General features: G+C 39.3%; 4 protein-coding genes across 11 annotated transcripts in view; 2 read left to right on the plus strand and 2 right to left on the minus strand.

The window, feature by feature from the left end:
- Positions 1–6,873, plus strand: part of LOC134754806 (transcriptional repressor p66-alpha) — a 28,339-nt gene extending 21,466 nt beyond the window's left edge. For 4 of the 8 annotated variants that reach the window (XM_063691186.1, XM_063691213.1, XM_063691204.1 and 1 more), the window contains 5 exons: positions 127–176; positions 753–849; positions 2,009–2,161; positions 5,720–5,854; positions 6,621–6,873. In XM_063691186.1, the coding sequence (XP_063547256.1) occupies positions 127–176; positions 753–849; positions 2,009–2,161; positions 5,720–5,850 (431 nt within the window). In that variant the 3' untranslated portion in view covers positions 5,851–5,854; positions 6,621–6,873. The remainder of the gene's footprint in view (positions 1–126; positions 177–752; positions 850–2,008; positions 2,162–5,719; positions 5,855–6,620) is intronic. The other 4 variants (XM_063691195.1, XM_063691235.1, XM_063691224.1 and 1 more) reach the window with 3 other exon arrangements.
- Positions 6,865–16,891, minus strand: LOC134755032 (S-methyl-5'-thioadenosine phosphorylase). The gene is made up of 8 exons (XM_063691513.1): positions 16,710–16,891; positions 13,410–13,585; positions 12,822–12,959; positions 12,179–12,358; positions 9,165–9,240; positions 8,482–8,568; positions 7,267–7,389; positions 6,865–6,979 (listed from the first exon to the last, which is right to left on the minus strand). The coding sequence occupies exons 1-8, from the start codon at positions 16,731–16,733 to the stop codon at positions 6,944–6,946; spliced, it is 840 nt and encodes a 279-aa protein (XP_063547583.1). The 5' UTR covers positions 16,734–16,891; the 3' UTR covers positions 6,865–6,943.
- LOC134755064 (cytochrome c oxidase assembly factor 7 homolog) lies at positions 14,872–16,489 on the minus strand. Its single transcript, XM_063691544.1, has 2 exons — positions 16,050–16,489; positions 14,872–15,402 (listed from the first exon to the last, which is right to left on the minus strand). The coding sequence occupies exons 1-2, from the start codon at positions 16,432–16,434 to the stop codon at positions 15,038–15,040; spliced, it is 750 nt and encodes a 249-aa protein (XP_063547614.1). The 5' UTR covers positions 16,435–16,489; the 3' UTR covers positions 14,872–15,037.
- A 977-nt stretch (positions 16,892–17,868) lies between the features above and the next one.
- Positions 17,869–20,882, plus strand: LOC134754643 (heme oxygenase 1). The gene is made up of 4 exons (XM_063690986.1): positions 17,869–18,074; positions 18,260–18,392; positions 19,638–19,849; positions 20,464–20,882. The coding sequence occupies exons 1-4, from the start codon at positions 17,975–17,977 to the stop codon at positions 20,748–20,750; spliced, it is 732 nt and encodes a 243-aa protein (XP_063547056.1). The 5' UTR covers positions 17,869–17,974; the 3' UTR covers positions 20,751–20,882.
- Positions 20,883–22,645: the final 1,763 nt, after the last annotated feature.

The following is a 22,645-nucleotide window of genomic DNA, read 5'->3' on the forward strand; positions in this document are numbered from 1 at the left end:
CTGAATTAAAAATTTCGACCATAATGCCATTTTTAAGGTAGACAAATTGCACTTTTAATAATATTGTGAGTGGAAATTAATATAATAAAAGGAATGTAAGTTAAAATATATGGTGTTTTCCGGCAGGTTCGTCTGCGAGCAGCACGAGCCAGAGTAGCAGCAGCAAGCCGCATCAGGTACGTCCATACAAGTTATAAATACTTTTTAAGAGGGCGCGTAAAGCCAGGAAATTAGAAAGGAACAAAAAAAATGGCGCCACACGCAAAATTTTCGACGGAAGTTTGACGATCGCGCGGGTTTTGACGTTTTATCTCAATAACTCTGAAAGTATACTTGTGATTAAAATTTTTCTGGTCAAATCCCTCTACTATATCACTAACTATTTTTTTTTACTAAATTTATATTGCTACGGTATGCAGGGTAATGATATACAATTGATAATAAATAAAAGTTAGACATGTTTTCGTGATTTTCTTCTATCAAGCCAACTTTAACCCTCGGAAATATAGTCTAGTTTCCGTATGTTTTTTTATTTATTTCATTTGCCCTTCATTAAAACGTGTAAAAATTAAAAATGATGATTAGAATTTTGCGGGAGCCCTCTTTTAACGAAAAATGTGCGTCTCGGCCGAGGCATTGCGGCCGTCTTCACAGACCTGTCGTTGTTGTGTCGATCCGCCCATTGATAAAATTTAAACAAGCTACATGTGTATGACATTACCTAGGCATCGCATAACAGTATTGTTCTTTAGCAGTTCGCGGCGGCGGCGGCGGCGCAGATGGCGTTCGAGCAGCACTCGGCGGCCGCCATGCAGGCCCTCCAGCACCAGCTGTTGCGAGGTCAGATAGGTGAACGATCATACTACACTCACCATCAAACAGATAGCGACGGTCAAAGTGGCCAAATATATGGAAACACATCCTTCCTATGGTAACAATGGTGTGTTACGCCACGTTGTATTTGGACACTTTTGCCGGCACTCTTTATTTGATGCTAGCTGTACTTCTCATTACTTCTAGAATTAGCCTCATGCATGAATTATATTTGAACGAAATATGTTTTATTCGGATGTTTGTTACCGTTATTTCCGTTTTTAAATTACCATTTAATCACTTAAAATTATAAATAAAAAGTACAAAAATTTGCCCGCGAAAAGCTAGTGAGCGAAACGCTCGAAACGCCACGTGACGTCACGCGTTCGACAGATTAGTGTCATTAGTAGCAAACGTCAGTTGGGCCGCCCAACGTGTGACGTCCTCACGCTCTGTCGATTTCGCGCCAAACATTATGAGCGTTTCAACCGCTCAAAAATTTTCAACATTTTAAACATTTTTTAATAAAATAATGTTAAGGTTTACAAAAGTATTTTTATCATTTCCGGTGTTAAAACGATATAAATTATGAATCCAAAAATAAAAATAATTTCATGCATGGAGCTAATTGCTTTAAGGTACCAAACAGAATTACAATTTATGAAAAAAACATAGAAATCATTATTTGAAAATAGAAAATAGTTTAGATAAGCATAACTAAATTTTATTTTGAGCCATCGTGACGTCACGATCACTTGCCGTTTTGTTAGAGTTTCGTCTTCTATCTTTTTCTAAATCTTCGAAAATTGCGTTACGTAATATTTGACCGCCCCCTCATTATTAAGTCGGTGGAATAGGCGCCAGGTATTTGGTACCGTTGTTATACATAGACATAGTATAGTAGTTATAGACATGAAGCCGAGCGACCAGGGGTAAGAAAGACATATTCATGTATTAACAGGTTAATGTATGGCAGCTTAATCCTTTTTCTCTTTCACTCTTATAGATTTCGGTATTTCGCCATCGCCTCCTACCTATGCTGCCATAACCCGACCATGAAAAAAAAACCCGGTCGGTGATAAGGACGAAGCATGGCACTATTTTCTCTTTCCTCTTATAGGAATCGCAATAAGACTATCTTTCTCTATCAAAGAGTGTCAGGCCCTTGGTTGTTACATGGTTGTCTTGTGCGCAGGTCTGAGCGGCGCGGGCGCGGGCGCGGGCGTGGGGGTGGGGGTGGGGGGCAGCATGTCGCCGGCGGCGGCCGCGGCCGCCATGATGCAGTTCAGCCCGCTGCTCTACACCTACCAGCTCGCCATGGCGCAGGCCTCCGCGCTCGGCAAGCGGTGTAAGTAGATACCAACTATTGTAGTGTTAAACATCTTAACCCTTGAATGCATAGTGATGTATGTATGTACACAACGAAAAACATATAATTTTATGCATAATTAGGTAAAATCTATTTGGTCCTGTATATTATTTTGATCGTAAATTAATACGCTTTCCGTTGTTTTATTTAAATTGGCGCAGTATTTAAGTTTAAAAAAAATACATTTCTTTTAACACGAAATGGCGGAAAATTGGAAAAATTTGATGATTTTTAGTATGTAATTTAGGCGGTTTTTTCGGGGTTTGTAATTATTTATATTTAAAATCTTTATTATAGGTATATTACAAATAGTATAAATTTCTAATGGTAGTAAGATTTTTGATATATCTTTTACCAATAATTGTATAAATTTACATAAATTATTATTTACCCTATGTAACTTCTAATACTGGTTAAGCAGTGAAAATCGATGTTTTAATTTAAATTTTTATTTTTCCTAGAATCAGTAAACAATTATGTAAGACATATATTAATTCCAGGCAAAAAGAAAAAATCATGCATTTAAGGGTTAAGCTTAGAATAAATTTAAAAGTGGAAAAATTACTGCCTTGGGTGAGACTTGAACTCACGGCCTCTGGTAGTCTCACCCGAGGCAGTAATTTTTCCACTTTTAAATTTATTCTAAGTTTAATAGCATCGATCGCAGACGTTTCTGCTTGTTAAGAGGCCGTTGTCGATTTTAGTCGCAAAAATGTAAAATTGATAGATTTAGTCCGTGAAATTTTACATCTTTTGTTACGTAATTGAAATAACAAGTACTGGTTTCTATTAGCACGTCTTCTTATCTTATCTTTTATCAGATCAATTTTTTGAAAACAGACACAAAATTAGTAATGTTTGCTTTTCTGATAGACGTTTAGGTAAACGCGCGTAAAGCACTGGATTTGTCGCTCTTATTTGTAAATTACGTAAAGTTTAGACTGCTAAACATGGTAATTTTGTATTACACATATCCTGTACTTGACGTTTATCAGACTACATTTTTATTATTATGACTTTGTTTATTTGTTTATTTATTTGTTTATTAGGATCACCAACAGAAGATACAATTTACATACTAGTATTAACTTACAAAAAGGGCACATTTTTTATTGATCCCCCACTTACAGGCAATCACAGCATGCATTATTATATTAATTTAAACATTAAGTCAACAGTAACACCTAGAAAAAGACTTAGTATACATTACAAAAATCTAGAATAAATATATAATACCAATTAACAAGACACCTAATACCTAATAGACACCTAACTTTGAAGTAGTGTAAATGAAAGTTAGACGAAATCAATTTTCTCCAGAAATTACTTCAAAACAAGTGACAATCTCTCTGAAAATCGACTTATTTTCAACGTAATTTTGATACTTAAACAAACTACAACATTTGCTGAACCTATTCTTATACATCAATTTGTATAATTTACCACCATGATTTTTTGATGAATTTTTAAAAACTGCCCCTTCTCTTCATGCATTACCGATGACGCACGCTCGCGACCTCATTATTAAAAGGCAAGATGAGAAGACGTGCTAATAGAAATCAATACTTGTTATTTAGATATTACGTAACATAACGTGTATAACATTTCAACGACTAAATCTATCAATTTTACATTTTTGCTCCAAAATCGACTACGGCCTCTTAAAAATTAATTTAAACATCTTAGCCCGAAGTCTCGCATAGTAACGAAAACAACAAGGATAATAGTACATTATTGTCGTGGTTCGGAAGTAGCTACTTGCTGGCTGAGGATTCGTTTTAAACGGACGACCTTGGGAGTCCGTTTAATTGAATCCGAAGCCAGCAAGTAGCCTTCCAGCCGAGTCATATATAGTACTTTTCTCAAAAATGGCGCAATAAATGCAAATATAATAAAAATATTTTACAGAAGCAACATTCTTATGTATATATTTTCACAGAAAAAAGTAAAAAGATTTGCTTTGCCGCCGTTTTATTTTTTTATAATACGCCAACCTATTTGAGACACCTAAATAGTCGCGGTACCAAGATTATAATAATAAGAGCTGATCATCTGTTTGGCTGTTTAATGGACCTATGCCTTCATTTGATATGGCCACTTCGACTTTTAAAAAGTTTGGAACTCGACAAATAATGAAATTTGTATGCACCATTGCAGTCCCGAAATCGAGACTGCAACGTTTTTAACTTTTTAATTTTTTGACTGACCATAAACTACGGCACTTCGCGACCTACTTTTTAACCGGCAACGTCGACTTTGCCGTCCATTTTTGAGAAAAATGTGTTAAATGTGTGAAAGGGTGCAATTTCATACTCATTTCTCAAATAGTCTCCCAGTCGCATGGAAATGAAACTATTCACATCTGTCCCAGACCCACGTGACTAAAGAGAGGGTAAATTAATAGAGATACGCATTTAACTGATTTGCAAGACTGAATGATCCCATAGGTGTTCCGTTTGTCAAAACAAAGTTTTGCACGGAACACTAAAAATAGGGTGAGATAAAAATTATATTTCTATAGTTAGACCGAGATATGTCCGCAACGATTTTGATAGCACACGCCACGCAGTGCAAGTGTTATTTTAAACGTCAAACTTCTATGAAATTATGACGTATAAATAACACATGCACTGCGTGTGCTATCAAAATGATCTAAAACTAGAAATTGTTAACCGGAAAATCGACAGTTACAACAAGATGATGCGCAGGTGTCAATCCCTAGCGGTGACAGCGTGGGAAAATCAGACATCGCTTGCGCATGTAATGGCGTCGGTAGCTTACCTAAGCTGAATCTCGTAAAAAACACGGTTAGTGCTTTAAGAATCTTAATAAAATATAATTTTTTTCTTACCCTATTTTTAGTGTTCCGTGTGAGAGTTGAAAAAACCGGGAAAATTGTGGGAAAATTTCAAAACGGCTCGTTTTTTTCAATTTCTTTCGAAAAAAGCTTCTGTATTTTTCAATATACTTAATTAGGAATTTAAACAGGTAGGTTAAGGTTGCATGTCTAAAGTGTTTGTTTATGGCATTGACACTGTCATCACTCATCAGTGGCATTGTGTGTGACGTATTTAATTTTTCTGAATAGAACTGGAAAAAAAAACCGAAAAAAAAACGAAATTTTGTAAAATTCCCAAAAAAAAAAATTGATTTTTTCCGGAATCCCTACTCCGTGCAAAACTTTGTTTTGGCAAACGGAACACTTATGGGATCACTTTTTTTTTATGAAATAGGAGGCAAACGAGCAGACGGATCACCTGATGGTAAGCGATTACCGCCGCCCATGGACACCCGCAACACCAGAGGGGTTGTAAGTGCGTTGCCGGCCTTTAAGATGGGAGTACGCTCTTTTCTTGAAGGTTTGAAGGTCATATCGGTCCGGAAATACCGCAAGCGACAGTTCATTCGGTCTTGCAAATCAGTTAAATGCGTTTTTTAACTCGGGAAAGGGGACACTAATATTTGAATCAATAGTTTGCTATAAGTAAATCAGTCGCAGAGGTTTCAAACTGTTTTTGCATGATATCTTCTTTTTAGCGGGTAAAAATAGTAGCGGCAGCAGCAGCGCGGCCATGGCAGAAATGCAGCGCGTGGCCGAGGCTCAGCGCCAGTACCTGCTCGACATGATCCCCGGACAACACGCCCGCAACCCCTGGACCAAGAACTAGCCAGGTTACTAAACTACTCACCACTATATTAAACATATTAATAACGGGTCACTCACGTATTTTAAGTCGTAAACGCTCGACATGTTTCACTCCACTGTACCGAGGAGCGTCATCAAGAGCTTGCGTCGACGGTGACGGACCGGCGCAGACTCACCACCACTAGCAGTGTACACCGATTTATACAGTGTAATGTGTAATAAATAAATATTATAGGACATTCTTACACAGATTGACTAAGTCTCACGGTAAGCCCAAAGGAGGCTTGTGTTATGGGCACTCAGACAACGATATATATAATATATAAATACTTAAATACATAGAAAACACCCATGACTCAGGAACAAATATCTGTGCTCATCACACAAATAAATGCCCTTACCGGGATTCGAACCCAGCATCGGCTTCACAGGCACCCAACCCCAACCAACCAACTATCCCAACCCAACATTCCAACTTCGAACAAAAAAAAACGGCCAAGTGCGAGTCGGGCTCGCGCACGAGGGTTCCGTACCATTACGCGAAAAACGGCAAAAAAATCAATTTTGTTGTATGGGAGCCGTGCATGTTGTTATAGCAGCAACAGAAATACATCATCTGTGAAAATTTCAACTGTCTAGCTATCACGGTTCATGAGATACAGCCTGATGACAGACAGGCGGACAGACTGACAGACAGTGGAGTCTTAGTAATAGGGTCCCGTTTTTACTCTTTGGGTACGGAACCCTAAAAATGATTATATTGTTTGTAATAATTTAATATTTTTATTTCAGGATCGAAGGCTTCGGATAAATATTTAGATAAAAAACTAGTAAGAATTTTACATAAGTAAGCACCTAAGGCGTGGGCTTGTCAAAACATAAGTATCTTTTTAACGTTTTTAATTATAAATTAATGATACATAATAATGCACAAGATTTAAATACGTAATTGTCTAGACGACCGGTAAGTTACAGTAATTACAAGTAATTAATTTAAGACGATCGTTTTGTATGTCTGGTTTCAAATAATAAATAATTTTAAGATTACGAGTGTTTTATTTTCAAATATGTGAGATAAAAATATACAAAAACTGTGCTTATTCTTAGCCGGTGGTTTATTCCTTCAGCATAATGGACGATGAAACCAACTCCTGAAAATAAGGGGTCATCCATTAATTACATCACACGTTTAAGGGGGGGGGGGTCAAGAAAATGTGACATGTTGTGAATGGGGGAGGGGAGTCACAAACTTTGTGACGTCACATTAACTTATTTAAATTATTTTATTCGCTGTACAGTTATATAAGAAGTTTTTGGAACGATAATCGGGTAAATATTAATATATTTCCCACGTGATTTTGAACTTTGTTTCAAAGTGATAAGGTTCAATTTTTCATAATTTCTGACACCCTTATGGCTTTAAAAGTAGTACTGGTACCTGGTGACCGTCCAAATAGCTATTGTCCGTGTCAGCGGCCAGAATCTGCACGGCGTCCAGTACTACGTCGGCCGCCTTCTGCACGTTGCGGGCGAACGTGGCCAGCACCTCGCTCACCGACACCTGCAACAACACAGGTGAAAGGTAGCCAGAGGCAAGGTAGCTTAAGGCAAAACTGTGATTTTATAATATTCTGGTTTTCTCGTGTTTACGCGCGACACTCACACATTCACAACATAAGTATGTGAGAGCGAAATAGCTTATCAATTATCATGAAGCTAGTTGTCTTAAGCGACACAACCTCTGTCTTAAGATGTTATTTTTGAATAAAGTGTTAATGAATTACGTTAACGTTTTTGACGCCAAAGACATATATCCGAACCGCAGGTCCAACGTTAAAGACGGATTAATCCGTCACAGACCACAGATCATAGACCAACGTGCATATGAATAAAGTTCAAATTCAGTTTTGACACTTCGGTGACATGGCGTCTGAGTGACAGCATTTGTATTTGACACGGCGTCGAAAAGGTTAATTATAACCTAGAAGCCTACATATAGCAGTTGATTTTAAAATCAATAGCAGATAATAATGTACGATTCTTTTCTTTATAATCTAACTAATGTAACAGAATAGATGCAACTCTATTCCATTTAAAAATGGTTCAAATTTCATTGAAGTCGACCTATAGACTGGACGGTGGGCCTTAGGAGGATAAGGCATGTCTTAACGCGTTCACTGCCAGCGACCCGCTAGGCGGGTTCTCTGTTCGTAGAGTCAGATCAAGCTAAGTTGGCATCCATTTTGACAGCCCAGACTGTGCAAGTGTTACTTTAAACTACAAACTCTGAAAGCATGATGTTTAAATAACACTTGCGCAGTCTGTGCCATCAAAATCGCTGCCAACTTAGCTTGGTCTAAACTTTAGTACTTTTCGCTACATACGGTTTTTCCCATGTTATCGGCTACGCTCGCAGTGAATGTGTTAACCATTTCGACGCCGTGTCAGATCCATCACTTGGACGCCACGTCACCGAAGTGTCAAAACTGAAATAGAACTTTATGCTTATGCACGTAGGTCTATGTTGCTCTGTCGGATTAACGGATTAATCCGTCGTCGGCGTTGGACCTACGTTGCGGATATATCCGTCATTGGCGTAAAAGGTTAATGCATTTAGTTGATGCTTAGAGTAAGCTTATTTAATGTTCCTTACAGCAGTTTCATTGTCTCTCCAACAGTCATAGTCGGTGACGAGCGCCACGGCTGCGTAGCTAAGCCCAGCTTCCTTAGCCAACACCACCTGAAGTTATAAAATCGTCACTATTTTGAAAAAAATCTTGTATCTCGTACTGCTTCATTGTTAGTCATGATTTTTTTCAAGAATATGAACAAACTGTACAGAAGGCTATTACAAAACACCAAACCCATATGTTATTAATATTATTATAGAGAAGCCGCAATCGCAACCTGTACTATGCGACCAAAACGTCGTAAGAGCCGCAAAATTCATGGCGCTTACGCGTTTAGGTCGTGAGATTCCCGCTCCGCTTCCATAGTTTGATGTCGGCCGTCAACAAGTTCAACTACTCATGACGCAAAATACTAATATTAAATCATTTTACGGTTTAGACTCACTTGTTTTAGTCACTCGCGCGACATGTTTCGGAGAGCCTAGGTCTCCTTTCTCAAGCACTAATAGTGCGAGCATGTCGCGCGAGTGACTAAAACAAGTGAGTCTAAACCGTAAAATGATTTAATATTAGTATGTCTCACAACAGTTTAAATTCGATTACGCAAAATACTGTTCAATGTATGTACGATCCGAAGTTATCAGGCCAAGATTAATCCCTCGATATTTTCGTCGATAATAAACACAAAAGGTGATTGAGAACTCACCTCTGGCACCGTGGTCATGTTGACGAGATGTCCCCCCCACTGTCGGTGCATCAGGCTTTCGGCGCGGCTCGAAAACCTGCGATTAAAACACGCCGTTGTGGGAATTCTATATACATATGAAATAAAACTATGAAAACGGATTATATCGCGTATATTGAATTTATAATACATCCCGACGTTTCGAACTCTTTACAGCGTTCGTGGTCAACGGGTGACTGAGGAAAAATTACAAAATGCAAAAATACCCACATACTAAAATAATGAACAATCATAGACCACAAACTTTAAGGCTGGTTGTACATGCAAAATCGGTTCATAAGGCTAGTTATACACTATAATTATTTTTCAAGTAAAGATATATATATATACGCGATAAAAAACTATGCCGGCTCCAACCCTACACCACGGACCCGAGAAGATTTAATTCCCTCCTAAATTGTAGGAGGGTATCCCAATATGGGACCGGTAATAAACTCGGCGGGACACATCTTTTCAAAACATCAGAATGTCCAGCATCATCCAACACTACGGTCTCACAGTCTATGTCTCGCTTGCTCCTTTATCAGGTGGACTACAGGATCCCAAGCTGGTGGTAGAGAAAAGCCATCTTCCCTATTAAAGTTTGGATATTTCTTAATCTCAATGGCCTCGCGCAGCATTCTGGGTATGTAACGCTTCTCCTTGGCAAGAACCAGAGGCTTATCAAACTTGATTGAGTGATTGGCTTTATCCATGACATGCTCACAGACAGCAGACCTAGGTCGACGGTGCTTGACATCAGCTATGTGTTCCTTCACCCGAGTGGAAATGCTCCGTTTCGTCTGCCCGACACCCCATCGTCCCCTACGTCCCATAGTGAGCCAGATAGATGCTCCCACATATAAATTGGCTCAGTACCTCGCGGGAGCCCTCTCAGCATTACGTGGTAACACTAGCACGCATACAAAGGATTCTTACCATTTCATCGGTGAGATTAAAGACCTAACATTGACTGATGATGAGATCATGGTCAGTTTTGACGTCCAGTCGCTATTTACAAGCCTACCGGTACAAGACTGCATTGAAATTGTCAAGAAGAGGTTATGTGAGCAGAACATGTCAGAGGAATATGCTAAGCTGTTGGAACATTGCCTTACATCTGGCTACTTGCTATGGAATGGTGAATTCTACCTTCAAGTCGACGGCGTGGCCATGGGGTCTCCGGTGTCTCCAGTAGTCGCTGACATCTTTATGGAGGACTTCGAGGAGAGGGCACTCTCATTGGCTCCTGTGCGACCGAAGATATTTAAAAGATACGTAGATGACACTTTTACTATACTTCCAAAAAGTAGTGTTTCAACTTTCTTGGATCACCTAAATTCCATCCATAGCAAAATAAAATTTACTATGGAGTTGGAAAAAGACTGTTCTCTCCCCTTCTTAGATGTATTGGTAAAAAGAAATCCTGATAACACCCTAGGTCGCACTGTGTATAGGAAACCTACTCATACTGATAGGTACTTAAATGGCAAATCGCATCACCATCCCAGTCAACTTGTTACAGTAGGCAAATCTTTGTTTCAGAGAGACCAGAGGATATGTGATGACCAGCATCTGGCCGCGGAGCTCCAGCATGCCAGGCGCGCGCTCCAGGCAAACGAGCTCAGGATACCGCGGGTCAACCAGAGGTCCCACATTAAGATCCCCACAGTTGAGCGCAGGCCTGCCATTCTGCCTTTTGTCAGGGGGGTCACGGACAGGATCAGCCACATCTTGAAGCGTGCTTCTATAAAAACATATTTCAAGCCAATGAAGAAGATGTCACAATTCCTGAGGCCTGTAAAATGCAATACCCCTCTACAGACTGCAGGAGTGTACAGGCTGGACTGTGAGTGTGGCCTATCATATGTCGGGCAGACGAAACGGAGCATTTCCACTCGGGTGAAGGAACACATAGCTGATGTCAAGCACCGTCGACCTAGGTCTGCTGTCTGTGAGCATGTCATGGATAAAGCCAATCACTCAATCAAGTTTGATAAGCCTCTGGTTCTTGCCAAGGAGAAGCGTTACATACCCAGAATGCTGCGCGAGGCCATTGAGATTAAGAAATATCCAAACTTTAATAGGGAAGATGGCTTTTCTCTACCACCAGCTTGGGATCCTGTAGTCCACCTGATAAAGGAGCAAGCGAGACATAGACTGTGAGACCGTAGTGTTGGATGATGCTGGACATTCTGATGTTTTGAAAAGATGTGTCCCGCCGAGTTTGTTACCGGTCCCATATTGGGATACCCTCCTACAATTTAGGAGGGAATTAAATCTTCTCGGGTCCGTGGTGTAGGGTTGGAGCCGGCATAGTTTTTTATCGCGTATATATATATATCTTTACTTGAAAAATAATTATAGTGTATAACTAGCCTTATGAACCGATTTTGCATGTACAACCAGCCTTAAAGTTTGTGGTCTATGATTGTTCATTATTTTAGTATGTGGGTATTTTTGCATTTTGTAATTTTTCCTCAGTCACCCGTTGACCACGAACGCTGTAAAGAGTTCGAAACGTCGGGATGTATTATAAATTCAATATACGCGATATAATCCGTTTTCATAGTTTTATTTCATGAGTAACTATCGCGGTAACCGAAGACAATATTCTATATACATATATTAAAAAGGCTTGTTACAATGGCAATAAGACACGGTAGCGTTTTGATTTCTTGTAAGGAACTGTAACTTCCGATAACATAGCTTCCGTTCCGATACACGAATTATGACATCGATACAATTAATTCCCAAAGTAACCTCTAACTCGGACTTTTTATCAAACTTTACTCGGTTATTTATTATGTGATAATAAACAAAAAAAAAAGAAGAAAACACAATCTTAACCTAAATAGTAATTTCATAGCTTTCGAATTTCGATATTGTTGGTGTTGTTGTCGACAAAATTCGATCAAAATTGACACTTGACGCGCATGATCTTTCCCGTTCTTTCTTGCGAAATCTGCGGCGGCAAACCGATGGAACGGCCATACCTGGGCCCCTGTATGACGACGGCGGTGCCGGTCTCGTGGCAGCGGTACCCCCGCGCGCGCGCCGCCGCGCCGAGCGCCGCCCGCGCGCGCGCGCAGAACGCGGGCCGCTGCGGCAGGTGGCACACGCCGCGGGGGCCGCATTCCGTGCGATCGTAGAATGTGCATTTGCGGCCCCATGTTCTGGAACAAAGTAAAGGAATGACTTGAAAAATCTGTGTATATAGTTCCGATCAAGGGATCATTCAGAGAAAACAAACTAAGTACATCTACCTAATAGTTTTCCCGTTTGGGAGTTTACACATCGAACTTCTCACTTATGGATAAAAACCCTTAATTTCGGTTCGGTTAATATCGAAGGTGACCTTTTGATTGCCATTTGTCTACATAAATACTAGACTAGTTTATTAGGAATCTTTAAAACAACTGTATATTCTTGTAATATAAGGGTAAAATGTAAATTAGGAAACTACCTATAGGTCTAAATCAATTCGTAGCTAGCAGTTATTAGTCTAAGCTTTTAAAGGGTTAAAACAGCGTCACGCTATCCATTGCAGAAGTTATAAGAACACCGCCATCTTTCTTTTCAAATACAGACTTTGATAGAAAAAGTTTTAGTTGCGTTGGATGCTACTTAGCTGCTTACCTGTCGATGTAATCGTCAAGCACAACCAGGTCTCCCGGACGATATTCTTCCTGCAAGGAGCCCGTGGCAGTGGTAGCGAGGATGTGGGTGCAGCCGCGTTGCTTGAGCGCCCAGATGTTGGCGCGGTAGTTCACGTCACTGTCAACAGAAAATATTTCTCTTTTCATAGCTTGATAGAACATCGATAAAATAGTGTTTGAATGAATTAGCGGGAACTAGAGATCAGATCTGAGGTTTTTGCCGGTTGTCCCTACTAACGTGACCTCACTGTAAAACGACGCCATACTTGTGGATAGAAATGAGATTTTTTTGTTTTTCGACGATAACTTTTGATTGTCCTAATAAAAATCTATGAAATTTATTAAGGATCTTGGGAATCTATTCAGGACAACCTCTACCAAATTTTACGATTCTTTGTCAACGACATAAACAGTTATCATCGAAAAACAGAAGGAATTATCATGTCCAAAAGTATGGAGTCGTTACACAGTGACTTTTTAAATGTTGAATTTCGAAATTTCTTAGTGGAGTTATGCAAGATTTTAAAAATATATGTTGTCTATTGTCTGTCTATCTGTATCTACAAACCTAGGCTGAAACTGATGCTTTCTCCCATGTCGCGCCAGAAGCACGCAGGGCACGCCCTTGACTTTGCCCTCGATGAGCGCGTCTGAAGGCGCTCCGAACGGCGTGTTTTCATAATGCTCGGTCTGTTCTTCAAATAGGGTTGGGTCATCGAAGCCCGAGCCGCCGATTATGCCGATCTACGTTTGAAATTGTAATGTAGTAAAAAAAGGAGTAAACGACTACTTGAGTGGCGACCATGGGGAGAAGAGCGTCCTCAAAGTAGACCCCAGATGCGTTGGGACCATGACATCAAGAGGACTGCGGGGAAGCAGTGGCTCCAAGTCGTACAGAACCGTGACGAATGGCGCAGAATGAAGGAGGCCTACACCCGAAGGGTAGAAAAGGGCTAAAGAGAGAGAGAGAGAGAGTAAAAAAAGAAATAAATCTGGGATGTTTTATGTATAAACTTATACAAATAGCTCGCATTGCTTGCTCTTCATTTTAATTAATTTTTTTTACATGATTACACAGTTTGGCCGACAAGAGGCCATGTTTGCCACATGCTTGTGGCGTGCCTTGCTCTTTCGTGTATCTAGGTTAGGTATGTAATATTGCAGTCGATGGCTGGCACAAGCCAAGCACTGTAACAAGACTTATTTAAATTTATATCGAATAGAACTTTAAAAAATAATACTACATGTATTCATAAATATGCTTCCATAAATAATTTCAAGAAAGCTATTATTTCGTGGTAATAAATATGTAATTAACCTTTTGGACGCTGAAGTGACGGATATATCGGCAGCGTAGGTCCAACGCCAAAGACCGATTAATCCGTCACAGACCACAGCTCAACATTAGACCTACATGCATTCGCATAAAGTTCAATTTCAGTTTTGACACTTCGATGGCGTGGCGTCCGAGTGACAGCTTTTGCGTTTGACACGGCGTCGAGAAGGTTAAGCAAAGCGTAGATCACCCAAGATCACCCATGGTCTGATAAGCCAGTAGGAATGATGTTCTTCAATTTGTAATTTTATTTTATTAGCAATATGGTCCTATTTTGCTTGTACATTGGTCAATAATTAATTTAGAACACATGAGGTCAATTTTATGCCCCTCGTTAGTTCGTTTTAGGGATATTATTATTATTATTATTATTTGTAATGCAGGCAGGCAGTTTAAACAACTGATAATGCCTGTATCCAGTCATAAACCAAGTTCTCAGTGTTGAGTAGAATTTGCTTTGTGCATTATCTATTACTTTGTTTTAGATTTTTGTGTGTCAAGGTTGTCCATTTACAATGAGATTATTTTTACAATGTAATTACTCCATTTGGTAATTTTAAATTAGAAATGTATATGTAATGTATGTTAGGTGTTGAATGCAATAAATAAAATAGTTTTGTAACAATAATACTTTAATTTAATTTACATCAAACATTCAGAAACTACCATAAGCATTCACGATCTTAGGGCTAGTTGCACCAACCACAGTTAACAGACTGATCAACGTCACGCAGCAGAGATCTATGAAACTTCCCATACAATAGAATTTTGCGAACGCTTTAACGGTGACAGACAATTTGGTGCAACCGACCCTAAATCAGTTCAAAATAAAAACAATTTACACTATTTTTGTCCCAAAGTTACTCCTGCAAGCCTTGTTGGAACTTGAGTTCCTTGGTTGTCTCATGTGCTTTTTGCAATTCCTGTGCTATCTGGAAGAACCTCTTAGATTCATCTGCGTTCTTTTCAACTCCATCTCCCTTCTTGTACATCATGCTGACGTTGGCGCACCCGTACATGTTACCATTCTCACAGGATTTCTTGGCAAATTCAAACGCCTGTTTCATATCCGGTTTTATGAGGTATTCTATGTTTTTGTTCTTGGCGGGATTGTGTGGGTTGTACTCTGCCACGTTTTTGGGCACTCCGCTGATGTACATGCCGCAGAGGTAGTGGCAGGCCATGTCGTCATTTTGATCGCAGCTTTTCTTTAGATAATTGAAACCTTAAAAAAAATATAAATGTATAAAATATAAATTGAAAAGTGGTATTGACCAAAAAGTATTTCTCATATTGTGATGTTTTCTTTTCAAAAATAGAGAATAATGGAAGTTTGTATTGTATGGTTTTAAAATCATACATAGAGACAAAGATTTTGATGTTATTATTCTTTCGATTTCTTCACACTCGATTTATTCAAATATTGCATTAGGTACATTTATTTAAAAGTACATTCTTAACTAATACATATTCTTTATTTCTGAAATACAAATATAACATGTTACATTTATGCTGACTCTTACACTAGGCATAGCTGTGGGAGAAATAATACAGTTTACAATAAAAACAATGATATAATATAGTACACTATCGGTAAGTTACAAAAATGAGGTTTTTGAAAAAAGAGATAGTTATATAGTTAAACAATAAATTATAGAAAATAATGGTGGGAAATGGAATTTAACCCTTAAATGCATATTGTTGCCAAATGTATATTAAGCATTGGACAGCGCACAGATTCAACAGAAAAAAAATGGGTTCCAAAAATAAAAAATCATGCTTTTAAGGGTTAAGTAATATAAAATTCAGATCTTGATTTATAATTTTATAGGTTAGGTACAACAGAGTAATCTAATATAAATAGATATTTACCTTTGGGAACATCTCGTTTTATAGAAACATTGGGTCCAGTGGCGGTCAGCATCATCCCCGCATGTAGGCATGCTGAAGGCTCTCCGAGTTCGCAACCTTTCTCGAAATAGGTTAGAGCCTCTGCGGGGTCCCCTTTCTCCTTCCCCCGCCCCACTAGACAGTAATTCCCGTATTTCAAACACGATTTCCCGAACTTATAGTCAACGCAATTGCTTTTATACACTTTAGCCGCTTTTTCAAAATCTTTTTTGATCGCCTCCAAGTAATCTCCCAACAAATGGCATACTTCTGCCTTTTTCTCTTTGTAGCAACCGAAACGATATTCGATCCCAAGGTTCTCAATGTATTCCTTCACTTCATCTTCTTGTTTTAAGTCATAAGCCATTGTAATTTATTTCGTAATTTAGTTTCTATGGCCACAGATAGGTTAGGTAACTTGACTTGACAATTGTCAAACTGATAACGCTTATCATATAAATTTGTAAACAAAACGATTTACTACTTTTAATTAGAAGAAATGGAAATAAACACAATGTCACAAGAATAAAAGAACAAATTAATATCTGAAATGATTAAATAAGAATATTTAAGAACTAATATCGATTGTAGATTCTAATTCGATAGGATGTTGTACTTAAACCGTAGATTTATTAAACTGACCTTGATTTTCTTTGAATTACCCATTGCTCCTTGTTTTGCTATTCCTATATATGAGATAGTATTTTCAATGTGTTTTATCAACTAAGATAACGACTGTAAACTTCTATCGATCTATTTATTTATAACTAAAATAAGCTGGGAGCTTGCAATCAACCCAGTGAACCCAGTCGGCGCCTGCCGGACCGGAAATAATTTTAATAATCAAATCAGCATGCAAAATCATCAATGTTGCCGCAACCGCAACTTGTTGTATAGAATTACGTTTTGTTGATAGCCAAAAGCCCAAAGGTCCTCCACACTCATGCGCGAATCACGGCGCGAAGCCGTGAACTTGCCGTGAACGCGAATGTGGAGTCGATTTTGCTGAACAGCGAACTAGACTCCACACTCGCGTTCGCGGCTTCGCGCCGTGATTCGCGCATGAGTGTGGAGGGCCCTCAAAAATATAGTTTGTCAAAGGACTCTCTCATTTCAAGAGATCCCTTATAGGGATAAGCTCGCCTTTGTACCTAAATTTATATGAATTTCATGTTAATATTTTTTTTTGTACAATAAAGTGATTTACTACTACTACTGTCTCATTTCAAACATAGACAGAGAGAATCATACTATCTTTGTCTTACACTAGAACTAGCGCCAAAAAGAAAAGGATGAGTATAGTTTTTTTATTCTTATTTACTGACAATTCAGTTTGACCAACTATAATTAGCCATCCATTTTACGGCTTTAAGGTCTTATTACACTGCTAAATTTAGTGACTAACAAGAGGGACGCCGCTATACGTGAGACGCGATAAGAGATACATCCTATCGTTTCTCACGTATAGCGTCGTCCCTCTTGTTAGTCACTAAATTAGGATAGTGTAATAAGCTCTTTACATTTCATTTCATCAATAGATCAAAACGTTACAAATTTTTTTTTTTTTTTTTTTTTTTTAACATTTATGGCCTGGATGCGAGTCCTTTAAGCCAAAAATTTTTCTTTTTCTTGAGTCATTTTTAATAGTAAATAGCTAAATACCATCGTGAAATACTAATACGTAACAAAACGCAATACTAACACTTGACAGGTCACTGGACTAAAGTTGGAAAACGTCAAACCCTGCCTCACCAACACCAACTCAACTCACCATCAATCACAATCACGTTCACCTGTTCATTCACAAAACTTCAGTCACAAAACAAAAGTCACAAAAATCAAATTCATTGTGCGAAGCGGGTGCGAGTATTAAGAATTATCCTGTTATATTACTGATTAATTTAAGAATGTCGGGAAACGTTGGACTTTTTACCACTCGAATGAGGAAAGCAACACGAAAAATCCACTCTGTGAGCGATGCCTTGGTCAATGCTAAGTTCGCAATTTGTGAGTACCTTCAACTTCAATATTTGAAAAACAAAGAGATTTCTAGAATATCCAAATTGGCTCTTTGAAGCTTTTAGACATCGATTTTATACTATTGCTTACTCTTTGTTGGATAACATTTTAAATACAAATTGGTCTTAGTTCTAAGAATGTATTTTTTGTTATTAGATTTTTTCTGCTTCTAGCTCTGCGGGATGAGGCAGTTTGGGGCGGAGGGCTGTTTGTGTTTTACCACATCTTTGCTTTCTTAGAAAATGCCAAGGAAAGGTTGAACATGCCCGATTATAACAAGCTCTTTGTGCACAAAACCCTTTACAGGTAAAATTTGAATATCCCATTGGTATACATTTGATCTAAAATCTTAATTTTAGACTACCTTCAAAATTTAAAAAAGTTCTGAAATTAAAACTAAATAAATTTATGCAATGATACCACATACATATTTTAGGTAATGGATTTGCCAAGATTTTGCCATATGATTCACTATAATTATTATTAGAATCATTAAATGTGGTTATTACCAGTTGTTGAGCCCAGGGACCGGACAACCCTTTCCGCGATAAAACCCTTTCAATGGGCAACACTTAAACACGGCTAACACATTGAAAGACTTTCCCTTTTGAACTGCAAGCCCATTCATACCCCTACCTTTGACTAACCCTTACCGAAAAGCTAACCAAAAATAAGGCTAGCCCTTAATAAGGGTTACCCTTATCTTTAAGCGCTTTTTATAAAGGTTTCCCTTTGCGTGAAAGAGACAGGATTAGTATATATCTACGGTAGTGTATGAAAAGGAAAGAAAATACGTGCCTAGTCAAAGAACGCCGCCGTCGCCGCCGACGATCGCTCGGATTCGAAGTAATGTGTGCTTTATGAACAAGGGAGACGACTTAAATTAGCACGCTTATATGCTAAAAGTGAAGCCCTTTATAAGGCTAACCCTTATAAGCAATATGCAAGGTGTTGGTGAGCGGATGATAAGGGTTTTGTAAGGGTATTTGGGCTACCGATTACTCAAATGTGGTAGCTTTATATAAGGGTTTTTAAAAGCAAAACAAAGGGTTTCGTCTGGCAAAGGGTATGGTGAGTTAAGCCTTATGCAATACCCTTATAAAACCCCGATAAGGGATAGCGGGCCGGTCCCTGGTTGAGCCAATGTAGACATTTCTAGTTAGTAGAATATCCAAGTATAATGAGACCTGGTTTGCCTCTCACTTAACAAAATCTCAAAAACCAGCTTAGTGCGAGTCAAACTTGCGCACGAAGGGTTCCGTACTATTACGCAAAAAACGACATAAAAAATCACGTATCTTGTATGTGACTGTGGATGTCACTTAAATATTTATATTGTTCTGTTTTTGTATTTGTTGTTAAAGCGGCAACAGAAATACATCATCTGTGAAAATTTCAACTGTCTAGGTATCACTGTTTATGAGATACAGCCTGGTGGTGGACAGACAGACGGACAGTGGAGTCTTAGTAATAGGGTCCCGTTTTTACCCTTTGGGTACGGAACCCTAATAATGTTTGTCATTCATCTGTTTGTTTAACTTTGTTAACTAGAAAAGCTGCATTCGAAGCAGACCTAGCGCACTACCTCGGTGAAGACTGGCAATCCGAACCTCGCTCGACAGCGCTGGAGAGCTATCTGGAGCACCTGAAAGAGCTGGAGAAGGAGAACCCGCGGCTGCTGATGGCGTACGTGTACCACCTGTATCTGGGGCTGCTGAGCGGTGGACAGATACTGGCTAAGAAGCGGAAGATGTTCGGAGACAGTATGTTTTTTTTATCTATGATGTAATGGAGGCAGTACAGTCGAGAAAGAGGCTGGCTCAACTAGACTCTACTGGAAAGATCTGGAAGTAGCCACTCAAGATCGTGATAAATGGAGGGTTCTTCTTCGAGCCCTATGTCCCTAATGAGGGATAACAGAAATACATCATCATCATCAATTGAGGCAGTATATGAATTTAGGGTGACCCGTTGTGTGTGTGTGCATAGTAAAGTGGCGCAAAATTCTTTAAAGATTTTCCAGTTGCAATTGTTTTGAAAAGGAGTATTGATTCAGGGCCGCACTGACTGACTTTCACTCTATTATCAATGAATTGGGGCATTTTCTATGAAAAGTTTCGGTTTCCGTACTATTACGCAATCACGTTTGTTGTATGGGAGCCCCACTTAAATATTTGTTTTATTCTGTTTTTAGTATTTGTTGTTATAGCGGCAACAGAAATACATCATCTGTGAAAATTTCATCTATCTATCACGGTTCATGAGATACAACCTGGTGACAGACAGACGGACAGTGGAGTCTCAGTAATAGGGTCCCGTTTATATCCTTTGGGTACGGAACCCTAAAAATCATCACAACTTAATTTTCATTTTCCAGAAACTAACTCCGAAGTCTACACTGACCAAGTGACCGACTTTAACGACATCGACATTCCCAAGCTAAAGAACGAGTTCCGCGCGGCCATGAACGAGATCGCCGCCACCATGACCCCGGAGGAACAGCAAGCTTTCCTGGACGAAAGCAGCCAAGTGTTCGTCATGAACAACTTGATCGTCAACTCCGTTGCTGGCCAGAATCAGGTTCTGCAAGTCATGCTGTTTAAGGCTTCCGCTGTGTTTTTAGTGATTTTTGGTGCTGTGTTAGCTTATAAAATGCATAAGTAAGGATTAATTAAAGTTGTAATGTAATGGATAGAATGTATGGTTATTTTTATAGATAGAATGTGATATTATTATGTAGATTTCTTATTTGAAGACTGATTGTTAATGAGTAAATAGAATTTCATTTAGGAGATATTTGATTTGTCACATTATTACTCCGTTTCTTTGGTGTAACGTTTATTCGATTTTCAAACTATAGCAATTATTAAATTATGTTTGTTAGGCCCACTTGCCCCTTCCCTTCCCACTAACCCGGGGTTAAGAGGTTAAACCGTTAACCCAGTGTCAAATTGTACTGGTAACCAAGGTAACTTCAGGTTTACCCGGGGTTAGTGGGATGGTGCAAGTGGCGCTTACAAGAATATTGCTGTTGAGCGGCGTACCTTTTATATGCGTGCGGTGGTCAAAAATCGTTGGTTAAAACCACGGTTGTGCTGTATCTTCTTCTTTTTCTTTGCTCCATCCCACTTTAGGTGGGGTCGGCTCTCCTAATTTTTCGGCGCCAAGACTGCCTGTCATGGGTTGTCGGGTCGGGTAAATTTAATTTATTAGCTAGTTTGGTCATGCTGGTCCACCATGTCAGCAAAGGGCATCCGCGGCCTCTCTTACGTTCCGGGAGGCAGAGCTTTTTTGACCACGTGTTCTTCGTCTCTACGCATTACGTGGCCATACCACCTTAAGCGACTTTCTATTAGTTTTTCGGGGATAGGGGCCACTTTTAAGCTACCACGGACATATTCATTCCGGACTTTGTCGATTTTAGTTACTCCTCCTGACCATCTTAACATTTTCATTTCTGCGGTATGTAATTTTTGCACATGCGACTCTTTTACCGTCCAGCATTCCGCCCCGTATAGCATCGCCGGCCTCACCGCCATCTTATACACCTTGCCTTTTGTGCGAACAGGCATACTAGGGTCACATAAGACCCCAGTTAGCGACCGCCATTTTTGCCAGGCAACACTTATTCTATGCCCTATGTCTGGCTCTACATTCGCGGTACTGGCAATTATGGATCCTAAGTATTTAAATTGCTTTACTTTTGGTACCGGTGTTTTATCAGGATAGCAAATCACTAAATCATTTTCTAAATTGTTGCTGAAGATGCATTCGAGGTGTTCCGTTTTTGTCCTGCTAACCCTGAGGCCCGCGTCTTCTAGGGCATTTACCCACTGACATAGAGCATTTTGGAGTTCTTGAGTAGTTTTGGCGATAAGGACGATGTCGTCTGCGTATAAGAGATTCCAAGGTAAGGGTTCTTGAATACATTGAGTGATATAGTCCATGACTAAGTTAAAGATCAGAGGGCTCAGTGCTGACCCTTGATGAACTCCCACACCCACACTGAATTCCTGGCTGAGACCTGCTGCTGATTTAACTTTGGTGCGTACATTATGATACATGTCCTGAACCAACTGCACGTAGCATTCAGGCAGGTTTTGCGCTCTTAACGCCTGCCATACTAGTTTTCGTGGCACCCGGTCAAATGCCTTCTCCAGGTCGATGAAAATGAAGTGCAAATCTTCTTTATTATGGCGATGTTTTTCTGTGAGAATTCTAACTGCTTGGATTGCATCAGTTGTCGACCTAGAAGGAGTGAATCCAAATTGGTTGGGCGTGATTGACGTAAGTTGTTGAATGCGTCGGTTGAGTATACGCTCCCAGATTTTCAGTGTGTGAGAAGTCAGCTTTATTCCCCTATAATTACCGCATTGTGTCACATCCCCTTTATTTTTGTAAAAGGGAATTATGTAACTAAGACGCCAAGACTCCGGTATTACCTTGGTTACTAGTATTATATTGAATAGCTTTGTAAGCCAGTCCAATCCGATCGGACCCAGCAACTTCCATATCTCAGCCGGTATCTCGTCAGGACCAACGGCTTTTCGGTTTTTCAT

The sequence above is a fragment of the Cydia strobilella genome, chromosome 2, assembly GCF_947568885.1.
Source record: "Cydia strobilella chromosome 2, ilCydStro3.1, whole genome shotgun sequence".
NCBI classification, from domain to species: domain Eukaryota; kingdom Metazoa; phylum Arthropoda; class Insecta; order Lepidoptera; family Tortricidae; genus Cydia; species Cydia strobilella.